Genomic DNA, 25067 nt, shown 5'->3' on the forward strand with positions numbered 1-25067 from the left:
GGAGGCATCACAAGCTCCTGTGAAGGAGGGGATGCCGCCATTGATGGCCTGAATGCCATGGAGTTGCCGAGAGGGTCAGGCTCGGCCTCACCGTGCATGGCACGAGGCACGGCCTCACCGTGTGGAGCACAGGTGAGGTGGTCCTCCAATCGCTTCGTGAACATGAAAAATAGATGATCATGTGAATTTCAAAGAACTCTAATGATCATATTTCATACAAAATGACCAAAAATGATCATGTCAAAACCGATAAAACAGTCAAACCAAACCCATGATTCAAAGAATCTTGAGTTACATAAAACTACTGCTGCAAGCAAGCAAAGCTATGTCTGTAGGCTAACAAAGCTATTGCCGAAGCTTGAAAAAACAACTGTCAACGAAATCTGATAGATTTATTCATTTTCATTCTCAACACAAATATCAAGATGAAAATTTATCATTGGCATGTTTGGCCTTTTAAAACTTAGCAAGGCACGAAGATATAAAACACAATCTCCTCACGGGATATGTAAAACAACTACCTATCCCGTAGAACAGTGTGGGTGGTTACGCAATCAACAATACACTCGACTTCGCCGCGGAACATCATCAAAATAAATTAAGAGAGTCGACAACATGGGGAACAATTCCAAGCAATACCCCGTAGAACATTGTCAAAAAGAGAATTGAAAACAAATAGTATAATCATATCGAATGTATCACATGGCAATAGAACTATATTCTTCAACTTAGGAGATGGAAAAACATGGTATTAGAGCAGTTGAATACCTAACAATTAGCGTGGTAAAAACTATCCAATTGGTGAGGGTGGTCACCAATAATAAAAAAAATCATTTAAGCTATGAAACGACTTGGAGAAAACCGAAAAATTAACCGGAAAACCATGTCAAAAGAACTCAAAACCGGGTGAAATTTAGACTGAGAAAATGTGGCAGAAAAAACTACGGGAAATTGGCCAGAAAAAAGACAAGAAATGACGAAAAACTCGCCAGAAACCGGCAACGTCGTTTGCCGGAAAATCAGCCAGCGGCGGCCGAAGCCGGACGGTATGGAGGCCGGAGCTGCAGGTCCAACAGGGGACGCAAGCAGAAACCCGGTGTTGGCGCAGGAAAGTGGCCGGAAGGCGGCCAAAACACCGGAAAACGTTACAGAAACGCCGGAATAGTAATCGGGTACTGCCAAGGTTAAAACGACGTCAACTTTTGACGTTCCGAGGTTCGTTTGCCAAATTTTAAGATACAAATTCACAATGTAGTGCTATTGGGGTCTCATGTAACCCAAAAACGGCAAATTTAAAAACCATTTGAGTTGCAAACGTTGACCATTCATGCTAAGTCAAGGCAAATTAAATTCTCACGAGATCATCATGTAAATAAGGAATACGAGAAATTTTATTGAATATGTCAATATTTAATACAACACAAATAAGCTTCCAATTCTAATAGATGACTTAAACTAAAGTCGAGCAAGAAACATGGCAATGCCAACGTCATACTTGAAAAATAGTAAGCAGAAAACATGGTCAAAAGAGATTGACTAATCAAAAGTTTGTAGCAACAAAAAACTTACATATCAGATCGGGCGGAGCCTTAGCCTGAGGCTCAAAACAAATTACTTACGTGAGAATGGAAGAATGTTACGTTTCCATTTCAAATGTTCCCTCAGTATAAATAGATACAAGTGCCAAAAAATGGCATGTGTTTCTTGGATGTGGAGCATGCATCAAGGTTAACTCTGGTAAAACCACGTCATAGACGTTTATTGAATCACTTTAAGTGTCTCCCATGAAATTTGCTATTTTTGGGATCTTTTGTCAGTAACAAGTGCTGGTTCAGAGTAATAGATTTCAACTCAAATAAATGAGTACATAGACCTTGGGATTATCGTTTATAGACATGAGTTTAAGAAAACTCAAACATTCAAATAACAATCGTGATGACAATGCATCCATAAGAAACAAGGGTTGTATAGGTTTCGAATAATCAAAATTATTCAAGTATGTAACCGAAATTATAAGGGTTGTGATGTATATGGTCACAAAATAATCGATGCATATCGGCGATTCTCATGATCGCACCAAAACAGCGGTGTACTCAGACAACCACACGAAATCGATTTCTTCCCTTTAAAGAATAACGTGACTTTCCCAAGACCGTCACACGAAAAATGTCGACCAAGAGGGGAATCATATCTCTCTTTGGTCTCATCGGCGTTATAACAAATGCCGGAAAGGAGACATGAAGAAGGTTAATAGCGCCCGATAATTTATAAAGCAACAACTTTAAGAAAAACATACTTGTTGGTCTGCCAAATAGACCGCATAAAATTAAATTGCTCTGCAAATCGATCATTATGCAGGATGCTGCTTGATGAATTCATTTCCAATCTTCGTACGATGGCATAAAATGCAGTTGAGGAAACGTCCATCTCTAGCATGCACATTATCATAGTACGACGAGTTATCATTTTTCCTATGCGAGCACGTGAAATGTAGTTAGAAACGAAAATGTGCAAAGAAACGATTAAATAATAAAACAGGAAAAATAAAAGGAGAGAGAGAGTTGAGAGGGTTAATGGGCTCAGCAGGCCATAGGCCCAAGTCGGAGACGGGTAAGCCTAAAGTGGAAACCGGGTGAAGACCGGTTCGGACCCGAAGAAAACGGGTCGAGCGGAGGCTGTAATCCGGAGCTCTTAATCTGAAAATCTCGATTAGAAATCGTCGTCGAGATGCGTATGGCGCTGGTTCCGAGCAAAAGTCGTTGGACCATCATCGATGCTGACGAGGTGGCAAACGGCGTCGATCGGTTTCCCGTCAATCTCGGTTCGACGGGCGCGTAGCAGCAGTGCTCGTTCTTGGCAGGAGGGAGAAGTTATGGTTGCTACTGGGTTGACGTCAATCCTTGTTGGCGGCGACATGAGGGATTGAAGTACGAGCGGCAACGGGAACGCAGCATGGGGAGAAAACCCGATAAAGGGAGATCATAGTAGACAACTGGGGTGCCCAGATCAATATTTTGGGTGCCCTAAGTAGAAGACGAAATTCTCTCTTATCTACCGACAACTTGTTGTCGGCATCCCCAAATATCAAAAATTTTCAAGGAAAAGAGGTTTTCGGGGAAAAATAATTTCAAGGTTAGGGTTAATTTTTCAGTGGTGGCCTCGTCACTTAGACACTTTAGAACAAAGTGCATGATAACGTGTTTAAGGAGGAACGAAACGAGAATAATAACAACGTAATGGAACATAACGTAACCCTTTATTAATTGATAATGTGGCATATATATAGGCATTACATAACCGCAATCTCGTAGGGTTCGGAGTCTTAATCTATTACAGAGATGCGAATATATCTCTAACAGGAAACCTAATAAGGCTAAAACACACACAAGGGTACAATAGTAATTCTCTCAGAACAATACGCATAGCGCATGCAGAAAAGCTAGTATATATAAGAACATGCGAATCTATCTCTAACAGGCATAACACATGCAAGAAGGCTAGTATATATAAGAGCAATGCTTTCTCTAGTCAAAGCTAGCACCGATAGGCAAGTAATACAATTGAAGATAGAGCATGCTCATAATAGGGTAAATTCCTTCTATGATACCTGAGGTATGACCAATCGAACAATTTGGTACCTAATGTTTCAAATATGACAGTTTGGTACCTGAATAATATAAGGGTAAAATAAACATTTAATTAAATATATTATATATATAAATACAATAAAACATGAGTTTTATGTGTTTATTATTCTCAAAACTTAATCGTTTTATGCGTTTAAGTTAATATTTTTGGGTCATACTGATAGAATAAGTCTTTTTTATGTTTATGAAATTCAATCGTCCCACAAAACTAGTCCGCGAGGCTATATTTAATTAATTAAAAGTATTCTCGTGGGTATTTAAATCACAAATTATAGATTTCTTAAACAAAAATCCAATTTTCACCTTCAATTAAAGGTTAAAATTAATTTATGTTTATTCTCTCGCAAATGATATAAAAAATAATGAATACCATTGTGATAGAAATTAGTCTTGAACCCATAAAATTCTATTTGTATTTTTATTTTGATAAATAATATGTAAATGTTAGTTTTACTCTCTATATTTAACAAAGAAGTCAACTAAAATGTCACATAAAATCTAACTTTAAGTACCAAACTGTCATTTTTAAAACATTAACTATCAAAGTGTCTGATTGTCATACCACAAACACCATAAAAAGAATTTACCATTCATAATAATGAGACTTATGAGATTGAGTTAGAGTTAGCTAGTGGGCAAAAGCATAACTGAGGAACATATTTTGCCTTCATGTTTTGGAATATTAAGATATTGAGAAATTTTAAATACACACCCCTAATCACTTAATACACATCCTTATTATTTTACAATTCAAATTACATTTTATATTTATGCCAAATGACTAAAATGGTCATGTGTAATAGAAAATTCAAATATTAGAAATGGAAACTAATAAAGTACGAAACTAAAATTTTACAAAGTTTCTATATGCTTTACTTCTACTTCTATGGAAATTTAAATGAAAGTTTTTTGATAAACACTACATTTATTTTTGTCCATCAAGAGAATCATAATTTTAAAGTTTAGAACTCCAAATTTAGACATTTATGTTAAGAAATTAGAATTCTCCTTCTACTAGATTTCAAATTATTTTTGCATGCACATATACACCCCGTTTTTGCTTCATATGTAGCAACAATTTGAGCTATGTCTTTTTTATCTTGTTTATTGTTTTCATGTTTTAAGATCTGAAGAGCAATAAAGAGAACACGATATGTAATCAAATATGAATATTTATAAATGTCAATATGTATAATTATATACTAATCATATCAAATAATTTAGACTGTGTAGTTAAATAAAAAGATATTTCATGGTTTTTGGGATAAATGACATTTTAGGTATTATGGGTTGTATATTTAGTAAAACAGTATAATGTAAATTTTAATATGTGATGTATTAAGTAAGGGGTGTGTATCGAAAAATTATTAGAGTATTTAAAACTTCTTTGAGATATTATCTGTCCATGTTCTTGCTGGGTTCATTATGATGCATCTCAATCATTCTCACAATTAATACAATTGAAGATAGAGCATGTTCATAATAATGAGCACGTGAAGTTCATATTGGCACGTGAATGCCACCACCTCCAAATCAATTTCTGCAAAACCAGAGACCCTCTGCCCCAGTGGTAGATGCACCAACTAAGCAAACCCAGTTGAAGGAGAAACTTCAATTCAAAGACGCTCCGCTGGGGACCCAACTGTTGATGGCGCCAAATTGGGTACTGGTGCTCAACTGTCCGCGTGTACCTTTATACCTCCATATATATATATATATATATATATATATATATATATATATATATATAGTCTCTATTCAGAGTGAAGCTCTACTCTGAAATTACAGAGTAAAGTTCCAATTTTTGCACACTTTTCGGTCAAATTTTTTCACTATAAGTGATTCAATATTTAGGTATGGTATTCAAGATCATCTCTACAAAGTTTCATCCAATTTGACAATGGTTTGAGTTTTCAAAATTGAGATTTACATGAACGGTTCACGTTGAACAGTTTTAATTCATTCATTGATTTAATCTAATTTCAATAACTTAACGATGTCCGAATTAGATAAAATGTTGTAGAGATGATTTTGAATAGCATACCTCAATATTGAATTGCTTAAGGTGAAAAAATTTGACCGAAAAGTGTGCCAAAATTTGAACCTCATTATGTAATTTCAGAGTCAATCTTCACTCTGAATAGAGACTGTATATATATATATATATATATAACCCTTCTAGTGAGAGATCCTTTTTTTGTTTAAAAAGGAATAGTACATGTATCAATTTTTTTATTACATTTTTCAATCTCCACCGTTCAATTTTTAGAGTCTAATGTGTGTATCTCTATAAAATTTCAGCCATAGTTGAGTTGTTTAAAGCATTCAGAACTAGAAATTAAACTAATAAACATAAAACGGTTCATGTTTGACAGATTTGGTGCATTCATTGCTTTCACCAAGTTTGATACATTAACTATCACCATTTTGGTTGAAAGTTTACAGAAATGATCTACACATTAAACTCTAAAAGTTGAACGGTGAAGATGTGAAATTGTAATCGAAAAATTGGTGAATCAGCTATCCCCTTCTTAAACAAAAAAAAGAGATCCCTCGTTGGAAGGGAGCTATATATATATATATATATATGAGAATTTTCAGGTGTGGACGTCTGTACCTTACATAAGGTAACGATTTGCTGATTCTGGTGACGGCAGGCCGCAACGGCGGGACAGACCACGACAGCCGCACTCCCCACCTCTCAGTGGTTCCGTCTGTATAGGTCGGAGCTCTATTAGTGACCCACGGCGGCCGGAAAATCTAGAGCAACCTTTTGGGAGTTTTAGCTCCATTGCATTCCTAAGTTCAAGACGATGAGCTCTTATCCATAAAGCAAGTTTATTATAGTAGTGGCTGTATTTTTATGACATCGTGAATATCAATATGATTGCTGTATATTTTTAATGCATGAATCAAATTCAGAGAGGCAATGCCAGACTGCCTAAGGTGCTCCAAACAATTACCAGCATGTTTGATCTTCTAGCATTTTCTTGCTTTTCTTGGGTGTCAACAATATCCAAGGCACTTGGTTTTTTTTTGTTTGAGAAGACAGGACCAATTGTATTAAGAGAAATTTTTAATACACACCCTAAACTTATTAATGCACACTCATGCTCAATATACCTCCTATTTAAATTATCATTTAATATATTGTACTCGCCATTTTATATAACAATTATAAAATGAGTGGCTGAACATGAATAAAATGACTTAACATTGTATAAAATGCTAAAATGTAATCTATATCTATATCTATACTTTATAATCCAAACAAGTTTTGCTAACCAAAACAAATTCTTTTACTAAACAGTCCCTCAAAGATTAAAAAACTTAGTGAACAAATTAAATTAGAGGGACAATTTAGACAATTATAATATATATTTAAATTGTGAAAATAAAATAAAAGTCATTCATAACCCCTATTTTCTCTCCAACTTTGTAATAACCAACTTCTTTCTACATTACCAATTATATATATTTTTTCTTTTATTAAGAAACAAACCAAATAATTTACACATGCACATCATCTGACAATGACTACTCTTATAACCCAAAATGGGCTTGCTAACCAAAATAGATTTTTTTTTTTACTTTTTACCCTTTAAATATTAATTAACTTTCAATAACTTTCAAATTTTGATGGACAAACATGTCATATTAAAAGAATAAATTTAAAGAAAAAAAAAGAAAAAAATCTAATCTCATTTTGCAACATAACTAACTATTTTCCACGTTTCTCTCTCTCACTTTTTTATCCTCTCACGTTAAATTAACTGCTGAATTTTGTTTTTCACAATCATAAGGCGTGTTTGAGGCTAGTATCAACTCGAGTACTCAGATCGATCCCGATATGCGTCAGCTAGTTAGACTTTGTTGTGTTTCGTCGTCATATGCCGGACCCTCCCACCCCCCGCCACCATTTCCGGTAAGACACTGTCGTGACTGGTTAAGTACACAGCATAATTTCCCCAAATAAATAGAAATACATGGGATTTACTCTCAAAAAAATTACCATTTCTCAGGCCAAAAACAAACTCAAAAGGAATTACGGTGGTGGCTGAGCGGGGGAGGCGGCAGTAAGTCTGAAACGCCAGCCCCACGTAGTTCCCCATTTAAAAACGTGTTGGGCTTTTGTCTCTCTCCTATGTACTGGTAGTTTCAGAAATATCTTGCTTAAATACATGAGTGGCAGTTCAGATTAGTTACGAGATAGATTGAGATGATGCATGTGTGGTCGACTGTTTGAAACTTTGGGTACTTGAACTAGAGGTCAGTTAACTACACTCATCTTGTTCATGGTGATTCTTGTAATTAAGGTCGTGTACCTGGCTCACTCCATTGCTTTTGTTTGATCAGTTTCATGTTTGTAAGGTTCAATTGCTCTTTCTATGTGATGGAATCTCATTTCAGTTTAGTTTGGAGTTTCTAAGCTTATGCAAGTGACGATCTTGAGTTCTGGTTCATAGAATGTGTCTGATTAGATTGTAATTTACGGACTGATTGTCTCCAGTTTGAACTTTCCAGTTTCTAGAACTTGTTCTTGCATGTTTATCAGCCTGGTTCTGTTTTTGGTTTTATGTGTCATGTAGTCTTTCTCTGTAAAGTTGTGTAAGAGTTCTGTTGATCAAGTACCAAAGATGAGGACTTTAGTTAAGATGCATAAATGCTGATCGATAGTGTGTTGTCTTTTACAATTCTCAGTCTAATTACATGTGAAGCATAATACTTGATGCGTCACCGTATCGTGTTTTCGCTTGTTTTTTCGCTCAAGAGTTAATAGATCAGAATGCTCCCACAATTTGTATTTTACTGAAATGTTTGCTTTCCTTTAAGGTCTTTACAGCTGCAGTACGTGCTGATATCCTGAGGAAGTCGGGGAGAATGGGTGACATCGACAAGAAAATCACCCACGTTCTGTTTTGCGGGCCACATTTCCCTGCTTCTCAGGATTACACGAGAGAATATTTGGTCGATTATTCTTTTGTCCAGGTACCTTGCATTGCTGCTCTCTCTCTCTCTCTCTCTCCGAAGGTTCTTCTGCTCACCTATCTTCACTTACGGTTCTACTAACAGAACGTGCAGTGCACGCTTCTTTTGGCCCCAAACATGAACAGTAAAAAGAAAAATGAAAACTGAATAAGGTTGTGTTAGAAGTTAGATCCCGCCGAAACCGGTTCATGTCCCTCCTTGTAAACTCAATCAACCCATATCCCTTTCCTTTACAAGTCCATAAAGGTGACGATCTCCACCATGGTTGTCGGCTCGTCGCAGTGGCTCGTCTACCAGAATTCCTCTCTCGCGTTGGGTCGAGTCACGCAGCCAGTGGGTGGGAACAAATAATGAATTCATCCTTGTTCATCTTCTCCACTTACTTTGGAATCTTTGTTGGCCATACCAGCCGGATTAATGGCCAAGTATGAAACGAAAACCCAGTGGCTAATGCACCTCAAGTAGATTAGATTAAATTATTCATGTTTTCTAGTTTTCAACTCCTTTGAAGTGGATAAAAAGTTAATTAAGATGTGGTCGATTCAGATTCATGGAAAATGTGGAGAGAAGCGAAATATACAGTTGGCTATAGTGGAAGGCCGGACGGGAGAAGAGGGGAAGAACAAAATATAAGGACGTGTTATAATTGAGTGTGCTCAAGCCTAGTTAGGCTTGAAATTTGTTCACCATTAACTAATGGAAAAAATGGAAAAAAAAATTCTGACCACCGTCTATTTGCCCACCTTGTGCCCATCCTTCTAAACTCATGTCATGTTTCCAATTGCTCAATTATTATCTAGTGTAAGACATTTTTGTAGCTCTCAGAATCATCCATGAATAATATAAGCATGTAGGTAATGACTCGATCAAAATTTTTTTTCTAGGACGATCAAAGTTTTCTGTTATGGTCTTTATGGAGAGTAATTGAGGAAGGAGGGAGAAGTTCATATATAGGAGAGGATGTTGCAGTGGCGCGTGGGCTGCAGTCTTTTTGTCTTGTTTTAAAAAAATAATCATAAAAAATACAATAAATATGAAAAGTGGCAGGTGGTTGATGAACCGCTTTAAGACCATCAATAAAACCATGTAGAAGATAGTATAGTATAAGTAAGGGTATCGTCATAGGCTGGGAAATGAGGGTACTCTGCAAGATAGAGCGTTAGTAAAATAATAATTATTTACCGATATTAACATATTTATACGAGATAAATTGTTTGATAGATGAGTTGTTTCTAAATTCCTACGAAAACAAAATATAATTGCATACATGTGACCATCCTTATTGCACACACACATATGTAAACATGAAACAATATTACGCTATCTCAATCCTAGCAACTTAAAGGCATGCAAGTTTAACGTTGAATCAACTCCTTAGATAAAGACAACCAACGGAGCCAAGTAATTATCTAAATCCTTCTAAACCCTCTCAAATATTAGCCGACGCAGCCAAGATACAAATAATATTTCATATAAAAACAGCCAACGCAGCCAAGTAATTATATGAATCATTAAGCACGAAGTATATAAAAGTCGAACATATTAATGCAAAAGTATAACCGACGCAGCCCAATACCCCATATTAACATGCAATCTATGATTCCCCTACCACCTATGATTAACCAACGCAGTCCAGACACAAGTAAGGTACATATGTATGAAGAACGAGAATCATATATCTAAAACTAATAAACAAACATGAATCAAATAACTAGAACATCATATGATAACATAAGAACAATAAATCACACATAAACATAGACCAATAATCAAAATAAAACAGGAAGAAGAAGATCAATAAGAATAAGATGATGAAAGACATAAAGATTAAATTAAAATAAAAAGAAGAATTCATAGAGTTACACTTTTTATTCGTCCAAACTCCAAGCAAAACTACTATGATTACACAAGCCTAAATACACTGAATATGGAGTAGAGAAGAGAATATGGAGAGAGGTGTGGTAAAAAAAGAGGTCCCCAAATTCATCTATTAAGTCTCATATATATAGGGAAGAAACCCTATAAAATTGAGCTAATCTTGGCCCTTCTTCTTGATGATGATAAACTGATCTAAGGGCATGAAATAACTCAACTTTCTATCCATAATTTATGCTAAGAAAAGCCCTAATAAAAGTCCAATTCGGCTGACACCTTCTTTCCTTCCTTGACAATGATTGCTTCTCCTCGGACAGTTCGACCTCTACTCACTAGATCGAGCATAACTTCCTCTAGAAAAATTGATATTGCTGCAATTCCAACGGCTATATAAACTAGACTTATAGAGCTTTCCATCGATATATTATGAAAAATTTTCCTCCATGTAGTTTGCCCGCTATGATCCGTCGAAATTGATTTTTCTACAGATGCAGAATCCTGATTCCGGGTTTTATTGCCCTTTTGCTTCTTTCAATCCATATTTCTATTATTTTGCTCCAATAAACCTAAAAACAATAAACTAAGTTAAAAAGGACATTATTAAGAGAAAAACTAAACTAAATGAAAGGGATAAAATATTAAGAACGTCGCATTATATGCTCCTATAAGTGGTTATTGGACCAGGTAAGAGAGTTTGGATGGAGTCGTCAATACCAGTACTAACACAAGTTTTTTCCTTAACTAATTGGCAACTCAATCATTGAAGGAATTCAATCTGCCCAAGCCTAGGATATTACTCCTTTGGATGAATAATTAGCCCACAACGTATCACGTCAGTTATACTTGACTTAAATTAATTTAAAATATTTAAATCTTCTAAAAATATTAATAAATAGTTTTGTATTTTCTCTGAAAATTTGTAACCCCTCACGCTCATATGCTTTATTCACTCATATAAAGCTTTTGATATATTTATCTTGGAATAATACGGCTTCCCTTAGAGAGGTAGAACCGTATAAGGTTAAATATGATTGACTATGTCGATTGTAAATATGTGAATATTCTACTAAAATGATCACATCATAATGTCTATTTTTCTAAATTTTAATTTCCTCAGTGTAGTTGTTTTATGAAGATATTCATTCACGTGTAACTTAGTAAACAAGTTATACCACATTAGTGGATATATATTTTGCAAATGGATAACTAAAATTCACAAATATGTTACACTTCTTTGACAAAATCTTACACATGCTATTGTTTTGATAAAATATTTTTAATATGTTGTTGATATTCATGTGGTCGATATTTCTTTTTTAATCCACTCGGTTAAACCGAGATTTGATTGATAACTACTAAGTTAACTTATATCGTATCCATCAATAAAATTGATATCTAGTACACACAATAATGTTTATATAACTATTAAGTGGATGTATGTTGATATTGAAAACAAATTTTATCATATAAGTATGATTTTATCATATTATGAGTAATTTTAAAGTAAAATATCACAACTTCAAAATCTCCAAAAAACTGAAACAAATTTTTTAATTCCATTTATTACAAAAAAACTTTGCAATTAAACCCTAGGTTAGAGTTGTGGAGCTTCAAACCAATACCCCGACCCAAGCTTCAAATGTTTTGTGATTGTATCTTTGGTTTTGGTTACTAAGAACTTTGTGGATACAACCCATGATTTCTATTGGAATTTGAATTGGAGAGGTTGATGAGATCTTGAAATTGATTGATAGAGAAAGAAAAGAAATAGAGGTGGTAAAATTAAAGGAGAAGAACTTAGGCTTTTTAATTTTTACCTCAGACCAATCTGAGAGTAAGAACTTTTTTTTTCCCAACCCCCTCGATCATCGGATCAGAGATGACCAAAACCTAGGGATGGCAATATTACCCATCGAGTAGGGTATTCACGGGTATTCGACCCTAATGGGGCTGTGTAATGGGTAAAACCGAGAAACGGGATGGAGATCCCCTATATTCGAAATATGAAATCGGGTAACAGGAGTGGATGATATTTTAATCCCCATCTTCATCCCCACCCAATAAGAATAAAATATATATTATATATGTTTCAATATTAATTAATTAATATTTATGTAAATAAAAAAATATAGTTATTATTTTATTTTGAACTAAACTTGCATTAGTTTAAGTTGGATTAATGTAAAAAAAAAATTAATTTCATCATGATATTTAGTTTTCATTTTAGATTTTTACGTTTTTCTATATTTCATATGAATTTTTATATAATATAACAAAATATCATTAACAAGTATTGAGGCGGGTATGAGGACGGGAAATACTCATTACTTTATAATGGAGATTAGAGCGGGTATGAGGACATAATTAAAATTAAGTATGAGTATGATATTTCGATCTTCTGACCCTACCCTACCAATTGCCATCCCTACCAAAACCTCAGTTAGTCTGATAAGATAACTTGACTCAAACTTATGGTCATTGGGCTGCCAAGTCAGCAAGTTTGCTCTATGTGAACTTTCACCTAGTGAATAGAAGAACTCTCTCTCTCTCTCTCTCTCATTGATTGGCCCATCATTGCATTTATTTTATTTTGTATGAATTATAAATCTATCTGTCATCAATAAAGGCTACTTTGTGAAGCACTTGGTGAATCTTTTAAGGACCCATTAAAATTAAGAAGAATATATATTCTCTCATTTTCCTGGTTTCCCACTCCTAATTCCATGAAGTTCTTTCACTCCCTCTGTTATTTGTCCCTTCTAGTTATACAGACAAGAGTAGATACATAAGTAGGCAGAGAGGAGACAGTTCAAATATAAGCTCGTGTATGTAAACATAGTTAGCTATCGTAAACAGAGTTTCTTTAGGAACAGATAGGCCGGTTAACCAAGTCAACTTGGTTCAACTATCCAGTGATTCCAATCTATTGCAAGATGGTAGATTGTTGATATGGCCCAGGCAACTCGAAGTTTCCATCAGTAGGCTCTACTTCATCAAGGCTTCTTGTTGTACAAACGACCTTGGGTTGCACATGAACTTATCATGGAATTACTTGAAGTGGAGTGTAAAAGAATGAAGGCAATGTTTGATCCCTATTTAACTTTATAACATTTTGAAGGCCTACATATATAATATATGTTGAGTAGGCAGTATATTTGATGGCCTAAGAAAGTAGTGTATTTATATGTTGAGGTGAGGGATAAGGTTGGTTATTAGGAAACCCACTATATACACCACCATTTTAATTTTTTATGGTAGTTAACTTTAAACTATTATTTTCATGCTAGTGTAGTTCAGCTTGTGGTTTTGTGTGGATGTGCCAGTCACTGAAGACATACAAATTGGTGTTCATATTGTCTTATTTGTTTGAAGTTGTTTTGTTCTTTTTTTGTTTTTTGGGAATTTCTTGAGTTGGTTGAAAGTTGATGATCCGAGCGTCAAGTGCCAGTAGATGTTGCTCTATCTGCCCCTCTCCCATGCTATTGGTCCTTAGCAAATGGTGTAAGTTAAGTAGTTAACCAAAGATAACTATTGGATCTCGTGTCCTCTATAAATTTTTGGTTAAAAAACAGTGCAAGATTAACTGAAACTTTAAAATTTATTCTTTAAGATTGATTATATATACTACCGCCTTTTGAACCGCATAGACCTGATGCACACCCTTAATTATGATATTGGTTAAGTGAGATTCAAATATCACTCTACTCATAAATAATAGAAAGAAAGAACAACACTAATTGATTCTTTTGGTTACCATGTACAATGCACTGACCAAAAAGCATATAAACCTCCCGTGACCTTCCTCACTAGAGTGTCCTGGTTCCACATGTTTCAGTTTCTGCGTTTTGCGTACACCTTTCTTCTGGTGCCCCTGCGTAAAATGTTAGGTTTGAAGAAATCCAAGTGAGCAAGAATTTGGGTTTTTTCCCATTGCAATATATAATATCATGCCTATATTTTTTTTTATGCAGTCTAATGTGAGATTCTGATGGGAATTTTCAATTTCTTGGAAGGCATTTTTGTGTGAGCTATAGATTTTTCGGAGGGAAAAAGAATGGAATGGTGTTGGTAGATTATGCTGTCAAGCTGTGATGTATATTTTGGGTGATGTAGATGGAACAAGTAGGGAGATTTTCGCAGGAGTTTATTGTTGGATGGAGTTATCATGTTTGGTTCACTTTCCATGTCAGTTTCTCTAAAGTTTAGAGAAAGTTATTTCTTATGCTACAATTTTTTACTGGAAGGCTGTTGCATTTTACTTTATTGTATCTATTGTCACTGTAATTATTATTTTTCTGCTTTTATAGATGCTTTTAAGTTTGTTAATATATCAGTAATCAGTTGCACCGTCGTACCTTGTTTTTGTATTCTCTCTGTTTTCTGTTAAGTAAAGGAAGTTCCATACTACAGAGAAAGCTAAATAACAGATTTAAAGATGTCCACATGCAGCATCCATGAACGGGAATTCTGCTTTCAATAATATATTCAAACCTGCTATGTTTTCTTCCTCATTTCTGTAAATTTAATCTTTCGTTAGAATGCTGCGTATATTACGATTGTTGTCAGTTTCAAGAAGTTGTTCTCATCTAACAAATTTCTCCTTTATATGTCTCACTGAGCTTTCAGTTTTCTTAATGTAGGTTGATGATGTACCCCTTGCTGCTGTGCCTGATGTTATCGAGAAGTACGATATCTGTATAGTGAAAAGCATGAAGTTAGATTTTAATGTCCTCTCTCGTGCAAAAAAGATGAAGCTTGTAATGCAGTTTGGTGTTGGACTGGAAGGTGATTTTCTCACTTCTCAAATTGTTTAAACTGAGCATTTGGGGTATCTAGTCTTTATATTTCTTTATTTCTTTAACTGAAGGCGTTGATATTGATGCTGCGACAAAGTTTGGAATCAAAGTCGCTCGAATTCCAAGTCATGCAACTGGAAATGCAGCCTCGTGTGCAGAAATGGCCATTTATCTCATGTTGGGCCTTCTTCGGAAGCAAGTATGTTAATTAAAATAATTCAATTTTTTTGTATCTTATTTGTTAATGCTTTTCTTCACTTCATAGCATATTAAGTTATTCACGAATGCTTTTTGTTACCGATATAGAATGAGATGCAAACTTCCATAAAGCAGAGAATGCTTGGAGGCCCAATTGGTGAAACGCTACTTGGAAAAACAGTTAGTCCTTCTCCTTCTGGGCTTCCTTTCTAGAATTTAGCATTGTAGTTCTCTCTCTTCGATATCAAATAATTGTTTTTTTTGTTTAATTTTTCTTTAGCAAAAATTACCGTTGTTCTGCTTCTGTAGTGTTCGTGTATGTGAAGTATAGGGCTTTGCAGTTTTAAATAATTAGCAGCATTGCATTGATAAAGGTTGAAGTGTGAATTGTATGAATACAGACCTATTTTCGCCCTTTGCAATTTGAGTTCGAATGTATAGTTTATCAATGTTCTGCTGTGTACACATTAGTTCCTACATGGAATATTGAGAAAAATCCAACCAAATTCATAGGTCTGACTGAATACCTTATGGTCAGACACTCAAACCCAGCAGACTAAGTGAGAGCACTCAGAAAAACATTGTTGTTAGCAGAAATTCAATCTCACAAAAACGTCGCCACATGGGCACTAGTTCATTTGTAATCAAAATTTTCGCAAAATGTTCATCCGTGCAATTGTGCTATTGGTATTTGTTTGATGTCCCAAAATTTTCTTTAAAATTTCTTATTTAGTTATAGCACTTTTCTTCTCGAATGCATGCAGGTCTTCATTTTAGGATATGGAAATATTGGAATGGATTTGGCAAAGCGCTTGAAACCTTTTGGTGTGAAAATTATTGCCACAAAACGGAATTGGGACACCCATTTAGATTATTCGTGCCAGTCAAATGGTATGTAATAATGCATAACCCTTAACTCTGAATTTTGATAAACAAAAGAACTTATACAATGTTACATATCACAACCACCATCCTTGTAATATTTTTTGTGTTAGGTGACTTGGTTGACGAAAAGGGTGGTCATGAAGATATCCATACATTTGCAAGCAGTGCGGACATTGTTGTTGTTTGTTTGTGTTTAAATATTGAAACAGTAAGATAAAAAACTAACTCTTATCATTTAGCGAGTGATGACTCTTCACGTTGCAGAAAATATATCAGCACTATACATACATACATACATACATACATACATACATACATCCCAACATGCTAAATAATGAAGTCTTGAAAAACATGGAGTTCTCAGTAGTTAAATAATGTTATTCCTTTATTTGCCCTTCATCCTATTTGATGTCAGCATTATGTATTACTTGCACTGCAAACTGTGATAACTGATATAGCAGCGATATCTGGTAGCAATGGTGAATCTGAGAAATTAAAACAAGAAAGGATAAAGGGACGCACTGCTGATTAAAATTGATAAATAAATAAATGAAAATTGTAGAGAGCTGTTTGATGAAAAGAAGAAAGAAAGAATAGAGAGACACAGAAGGGATATGACCTCAATTTTTGTTACATCTATCATCATCTAATAATTTTTGTTTTTTGATAATTCATCATCTAATAATTATGCTCAGTGAACCAGAAATAACAATATATTATGTTTGTCTTCTCTGTTTTATTCTCTCTCTCTCTCTCTCTCTCTCTCTCTCTCTCTCTCTCTCCTGTTTTCTCTTGTATTGCATCACTAAATATATAAAATTATTATTGTATTATGCTTTGCAGTATAACAAAATAGACACAGTTGAGTCTTGTATTTCACATGTTGGTAACTTTTCTGTGTATTATTTTTATTTAGTTATATACGTGACTGAGTATGTAACTAAAACGACATTATTTCGTGTCTGATGTGTTACATGGAACTCAATATGAAATTGATCATGGTGCAGAAATGCTTTGATTGTCTTACTTAGTTACTTTTGTTTGAATTTCTTGCAGGTTGGCATTGTTAACAAGTCATTTATATCATCAATGAGAAAGGTTTGGTTTTGACACAGCAATTTGACTCGGAAACATAACTTTTATCTCCAATGAAAACACGAGTACTTGGTGGAGCGGACACACACACACACCAGCATATCTCTATGATGTGTAGATACCTTCCTGAAGCTTTAGTGGGCCTCTCACTGAACTTAGAGTTATTGTATACTGCTTATCCAACCTGATGTAGCCATAAACCATAATATGTCTTAAGTTTGGCCAAAACAGTATAGAATTTAAGAAATCAGGGACAACCTAGGAAAAGTTTGTTGCCAGAGACAGGGACCTACTTTTCCATTTCCTTTTCAGTTTAGCGATCGACTGATGTCCTATACGGATAGTAGAAGCTTGTGAGTGTCATTAGGTGATAACTTGGCATCATTGTCTGTCTTTTAGATTGGAGGGTGATGGTTTTCCTGATTGTTTTTTTAGTCATCATTCTTGGTGACCTGGTGTTCATTTTCATCCTCTTATGTTTTCATGTTTTAACTCCAGGGTGCCCTTTTGGTAAATATTGCCCGAGGAGGTCTGCTGGACTATGATGCTGTTCTATATTCCCTCAAGTCCGGCCACCTAGGTGGCTTGGGCATGGATGTCGCTTGGACTGAGCCATTTGATCCAGATGATCCCATTTTGAAGTTGAAAAATGTTTTGATCACACCTCATGTTGCAGGTTCTACTGAGTATTCTTACAGATCCACGTCAAAGGTAAGCACCCAATTTGAAAAGGAGGAGCTGATCCATCATAACTGATAATGGTATTGGTTGTGACCTCTATGGTTTGTGCTGGCTCAATATTGCAGGTAGTGGGTGATGTTGCTATTCAACTTCATGAAGGGAAGCCTTTGACAGGACTGGAGTTTGTCAACTGATAATTTGAGCTAATTAATCAATTGGTACATTGAGGACTTGTATTTGTAATTGGAGTGGTTTCTAGCTTAAAGCGATCATCTTTTAGTGAAGTAGATGATGAATAAGATTAATAAAATCACATGTACGTAGGGTACATCAACTTTCAAACTTTTCTTGTGGCGAGCCTTCATTGCTTTCTACCAGTTGCAAAGTCCTTGGAATCTCGCAGCTGATCCCTCTTGTTGGCGTTGTGGAGACCCTTCTGAGTCAGTCATCCATTCACTTTGGAATTGCAAGTTTGCTAGCCCCTTATTCTCTAGTTATTAACATATGGTCAGAGCCTTCTTTTGCCTCTCTCTTTTCTCATGCTATTTCGGTTTCAGCTGGTGATGATTTCCATAAGTTTGCCTATATATCCTGGTGATTATGGTGTAATCGGAACCTGCATCGTCATGGTTGTAGAGGGAGATGCTCTCAACATCATCTCTTCTCTTCACCTTGATTTTTTTTTTTTTTTGCTTCCTTTTTTCAAGTTTGTAATTTTCATTTTGTTCGCCGCTCAGCTAACCAAGTAGCTCACAGGTTGGCTAGATCGGCGTTAGTGTCTTCTTCTCCTTTTTTCTGTTTACAGTCGGCACCTCCTTGGCTGCTGCAGTGTGTCATCACATATTTCAATTCTGAAATCTAGTGGACTAATCCCTCTCTGTTGGATTATTGTCCCAAATTCATTGTAATTCTTCTTCATTGAATGAATTCCTTTTTGATAAAAATAAAACTTTCAAATTTATTACTATTGAGAGTTCGGCAGATATTAATATAAGGAAGTGTAATGAAGTTTTGCAGCCGATAGGTACCCTAGAAAAAAGGAACAACAGAAAAGTTCTGAAGCATCTGAGTACAAATTGATACTAGCCTCAAATCCACAGGTGAAAAATAGAATTTTAACTTAACCTAAGAGAGAAAAGTGAGGAATGAGTTAAACGTGGAGAGTTATTATTAATTTAAACTGAATTTTCCGTATTTTTCTCCTTTCTCTTCCGTCGGAATCATCTTCTTCTTTTTTCAAATTTACATTTTGCAAATTACAATTATATCCTTCAAACCATAATCAATTAGATTTAGGAGTTCAATAAACAATGGTCTTTTTAAAAAGTTCAAAAATTTAACCAGTCAATATGTCAAACTCTCATTCTTGCTTTATTAATAGAAGATTTACTGGTACAAAATAGTTGAACATCAACAATATCCTAGGGAATCTTTTTAAAATTTAAATAAAAGACAAAATATTTGTCACTCCCTATACTTTAACTCCAAAAACAGTTGTGTCCCTGTGTTTTTAATTTAAGCTGGTACATCCCTAATCTCTCATTTGTCAGTACATTGGTCCATTTTGTCAAATAAATCAACGACCATTAGCCATTTGACATTAAGATGACTAGACTACCCCTATTTGAAATTAAGTTTTTTTTTCTTCCTCTATGTTATTTTTTATATTTTCTATCTCTCTCTTCCAGGGCCGGCCATGGGGAGTGTCACTGGTGTGGTCGCACAAGGCCCACATTCCGACAAAGGCCCTAAAGTGGGATTTTGAAAAAAAAAAAGTGTAATAAATACATTTTAAAATCAATTTAGATGCATTAAGCACTTTTGTCCAATTTGTGAGGGGACTTACTTTTTCTTGGCTAAATTAGTAGACTTCTTAGGTTCATGACCCATCATAAGCTAACACTCGCACTTTTTTTTTAAAATCAGCTAGAAACCCTTATATTTATAAATTGCAAAACAAAAGCGGGTGATACCAAACACTCTAACCCACCCATAATTCTTTTTTGATCAAGTGGGTAGTGGTTGTGTTAGGGGTTTCAAGTTGTAATATTTTCTTCTTGTTGAAAAAAAACCCACCCATAATTCTTTTCTTGTTAATTAGCTATACAATTCTCAATGGCTCCTACTAGAAAATATCCATCAAGGTATGCTAGTGAAACTTATAAAAAGAGAAGAACATATGAATTGGTTCAATCTCAAAACGGAGGTCTTGACACTTTCTTATCAAGAAACCACAAAATATAGCCGATAAAGACGTCAATTTAGAGTAAAACCTAATGAACAATTAAACAATATATAATATATATATAAGGCCTTCTTGGCTACGGAGGTTCGCATCAATGGTTTTGGTGTTGATTTCTATTTTTGCACCACTTTTCGATTCAATTTCTTCATCTTCACCATTTTGTATATAGATAATGTTGTGTAAATCTTTTATGCAAATTTTCAGCTAATTTAGTAATCGTTAAAGCCCTTAAAATATTTATTTGTTATAAACATAAACTGTTCAAGTTTGATAAAATTCAAGTCGTCCATTTTTTTTTTGAGTTTGAGGGTCTTAACGATTACCAAATTGACTGAAATTTGCAGAGATGATCTACACAATATTATTTAGATACTAGACGGTGGAGATGAGAAAATTCGATCGAAAAGTTCTGCAAAAATAGAAATCCGCACCAAAACCATTGGTGCGAAAGTTCGCACCTAAGAAAAATCCTATATATTTTTACGTAAGCCCAATTTCAAATTTCCCACTAAACCCTTAAATGTTTAAGACCGGCCATGCTCTCTTCTTTACAGTTTACACACCATCTTGACCCACTGTCACCATCATCATGCTCATCAACCACCATGCTATCTAGTGACAGTCGGATGTTGTCGCATGCGTGGAGACCATGGTTTCCCAGAAACACCTCTCTTTGATTATCAAGCATAATTGCAATCTCTGATTTTTTTCATTCAACTATAGTCTTCGTCTATTTCGATCAACTGAAGCTATGGTACGTTTGCCTTTGAGATTTTGAGTTTGTCCATAAGAAAAATGGAGGAGAGTAAATCATTTGATATTTGATTATCAAAATATGAATCATTGGTTATATTCTCGCCATGTATGCAATTAGCAATAGATACGTTGATTATTTCCACCACAGTATAAAACCCCGATCATCCTCCAAAACCAAAATGAAAGCACACCATTGTCTTGTTCTAGAATCTCAAAGAAAGCGAATCGAGTACTTGGCAAACGAGGGGTATGAAAAAGAAAATAAATCTCTCCCTCCTTCACAAGCCCAGTAAGTCGTCCCTGATATCACCGCTGCTGCCTAAGAATGTGATGTAGAAATGAAAACAAAAAGAAAAAAGAATGGGAGAGAAAAATAAAACAGAATCGAAAGAATATTAATTAAAATTAGGGGTATTTTAGTCATTATAAATATTTAACAGAATCTTTTAACAATAATATAACAAAATTGACCAAAATGTTGACAAATGAGAAATTAGGGATGTACCACTTAAATTAAAAACCCAAGGACACAACTATTTTTGGAGTTAAAGTATATGGATAACAAGTATTTTTTCTTTAAATAAATCTTATCACACTCTTGAGAGTTTTAACATGATTTAAACTTCACGTAAAAACAGCTTTAGTTAAACTCTAATGTATCTAATATAATAAATTCGATCTGCTCTACAAACTCTACAACCCTGAATCTTCTTTTCTACACCTTCGTCTTTCTGTGCTTAATTGTTTTTAGACCGTGAGACTATAAGATTGATCCTGCTTGTCATGCGATAGCTACTTCATTAGTCCCTATATTTGCATGCCCTTCCGTTAGTCCCTCAAAACACAGCAGGCCAGTAGCACTACCATGGTGAAGAAAGGGGAAAAGCCACCTCGGGCACCTAAACGAAAACGAAATTCTTGCCAAAAAAAAGAATCAGATTATTCTTTTTCGTCTTCTATTATTATTGAAGCTGAACACAACAAAGTACTTGGATTGAATTGCAACGCGAACCAGGATGAGGTGAAGAAAGCATACAAACAACTCGTCATGAAGTGGCACCCGGACAAATACTTGCAGGAGAAATCTCGAGCCGGGGCCGAGGTCAAGTTCAAGGAAACCAATGAGGCCTACCAAATTCTCAACGACCCCTAAGAAAATATGGCCAACTCCAAGAAGATGGAGTCTTCGGATGGTGTATTGTATATAGATTTGTGTAGACTTATTTTAATTGATAAATTTTTTGGAAACTCTATGGACTCTTTAAAAAGTACACAGACTTTCATACAATTATCAAAATCAGTGATTAAACCACAGACTGTTAGCTGATTTATACATACTTTTATTGATTCATGAAATCTAAATAATTGATATTGATCGACTTTCATAGATTTCTCAGTATTCATAAAAATATTAAAACTACTTTTTTTTGTTAAGAAAATAACACTTAGTAACTGAATAATGTGCATATCATATCTCTCAACTACAAGTCCACGGCTCTGTGATAATTTGCTTCATTCTCAGGTGGCAGGGTGTGTCCTAAGTATCTAGGTTGGTCTTATGAGTTCTTTAACGCCTCGTGAGTGCTATTGGACGGATATTAATGCATCCTAAGAAAATTTTATACAAAATATTTTTTTAAGCAAATTTTGGTTGTGTCTATTATAAAGAAATTAGAGAATCTCCATTATTTAAGAAAATTTAAAAGAAACCCTTCAAATTTAATCTATCGACAAATAAGTACTAAAGAAATATAAGTAAATAAATTGTTCAAGAAGTTTCAAACTAAAGACGTCGGTGTTCAAGAGACATTGATATGATTATTATTCTATATTCTTTTTACATACTTCTTTCATCGTCATTGTTTGTATTGTTAGCATTGAACATGTGTTCACATATGTGTATAAAGATACAAGGTAAGAACATAACATAAAGAAGAAGAAAAACAATCATGGGATCATATGAATAAACATGTTAGGTTGTAGGAAAAAAAACAGTAAAGAAAAGACAAAAAGAAAATAAAGAAAAATGGTGGAGAATGAACACATTTAAAGAAAACCTCCATGAAAATCTTTGGTCTAGAGGCTAGACAATTTTTGGATTGTGGTGTGTATAATTAACATTACAAAGTTCATGAGATTCCATGAGTTTTATAATTTCATAAGTATGAATGATATTTTGAATACCCATATAATTTTATTCATTTTAATACCCTCAGACTTTTATGGATTCCATACTGAATTTTAAAAATCCTAATTGAATACACCTAGACTTTTAAATTTCATAGATTTATTTAAAACTCCAACTAATTTCATATACAATTAATACACCCCCTTCATTTTGGTTTCCTCAATATATGAATGATAATTCTTTTGCCACCATGTTTGGATCTAGTAGTCGGAAGAGGCAAGGTAACAATTTAGTATATAGTCCACTGGAGTAGAGGAGCTTTATCAGGGTGCTACAAAGAAGATGAAGGTGACGAGAGCCGAGACAAACGCTTCAAGGGAGGAGACTATGGTGGGGGAGATTTATCCAGTCAACATAAGCCCTGGTTTTAGTGACGGCACCAAGATAACCTACAAGGATGTAGGTTTTATTATTAAAGGATGTAGGTTTTAAGAATGATCTATTAGTTCACCAGGATATAACCACTACTAGAAATATGGCCTAAGAGGACATATAACAAATGTCCCATTTGACACCTATATGGACCTTTATATGTGCCTGTTGAGCTATAGGGGCATTTGTGCTATGTGTTTCTATTGCTAAATGGAACAAGTAAATTGATGTGTCCCCAAATAACAATAGGATCCATAGTCTCTCAAAATCTACAATACATCATAAATACAAATTCAATTGTACAAATACCATACAACAATTCCATATTCATATTAGAATTAATATTTATTTTCTTGAAATTAAATTAATACATAATACAAGAAACACCAATCAGAATGATATTATACGATTTTCATTAAAAGACTATAGGATTCAAATATCCATGTAATAACCCGATTTTTCGGAATGATTTTTGGATCACTTTTGAATTTATAAAGTATGTGAAATTCATTAAACATGTTTGTGCCGCCTTGCGAAGTCGGAAATTGAAAACGGAAACGTTAACGTTAACGGAACGTTTATTTAGAAAAACATTACGTTTCCGAGACGTGAACATCGACTTTTACTCCGTCGATTGTTTGTGAAAACTTTCTTCACGAAAGTCGTAGAGCTCGTCGATACGAGTGCGTGGACGTGTGACGCGTTCGAATCGGACATCGGACGTAAAAGTTATTAACGTCGGAAGTTCGTTTCCGATTTTAGAAATTGTATAAAAGGAAGAAGAGGAGATTAAAAATCAGAAAATCAATTTTTTTCCAAAAAAAATCAACTCGGGTACTGTTCACCCGACCCAAAACTCTTCTCCGGCCGATTTCTCCACCATCCGACGTCGGCTCGTGTCGTGCCACCTATCAAACTGACAGGCTCGACGATCTCCATCTTTTGGGCTACGCCTTGCACTCCGTCGACAACCACACACGGTGCAGCAACCGCCGGAAGTTGCTGCGGTGTCGGCTTTGAAATTTTGAGTTTTTATGCTCGAAATTTTGGGGTCGTTACAATCCAGCGATAGATAAACAAACCCATAACTACGTCTAGCTTTCTATCACCTATCAAGGTCATGTTCAGATAATTGAAAGGCTATACACTTTCCAACTTGTGATCAGTCACTCTTCCATGCTATGTTCCTCTAGTTGACCTTTAACTAAACTCCATGTTCTTCATGCTATGTTCTTCATGTTCTTCCATGCTAGTTCTGATCTTCACGGATAAGAGTATATGTATCATTAATAAACTCCATGCTATTAAACCACAAGGAACAATTGGAAGACCATATCACT

General features: G+C 34.9%; 1 protein-coding gene across 1 annotated transcript; it reads left to right on the forward strand.

The window, feature by feature from the left end:
- Positions 1–8505: 8505 nt before the first annotated feature.
- Positions 8506–18462, forward strand: LOC126793333 (uncharacterized). Its single transcript, XM_050519823.1, has 9 exons — positions 8506–8636; positions 15152–15296; positions 15379–15506; positions 15614–15685; positions 16270–16396; positions 16501–16598; positions 17447–17488; positions 17984–18196; positions 18292–18462. The coding sequence occupies exons 1-9, from the start codon at positions 8529–8531 to the stop codon at positions 18358–18360; spliced, it is 1002 nt and encodes a 333-aa protein (XP_050375780.1). The 5' UTR covers positions 8506–8528; the 3' UTR covers positions 18361–18462.
- The last annotated feature ends 6605 nt before the right edge of the window (positions 18463–25067 follow it).

This window comes from Argentina anserina, chromosome 5 (assembly GCF_933775445.1).
Source record: "Argentina anserina chromosome 5, drPotAnse1.1, whole genome shotgun sequence".
Lineage (NCBI taxonomy): Eukaryota > Viridiplantae > Streptophyta > Magnoliopsida > Rosales > Rosaceae > Argentina > Argentina anserina.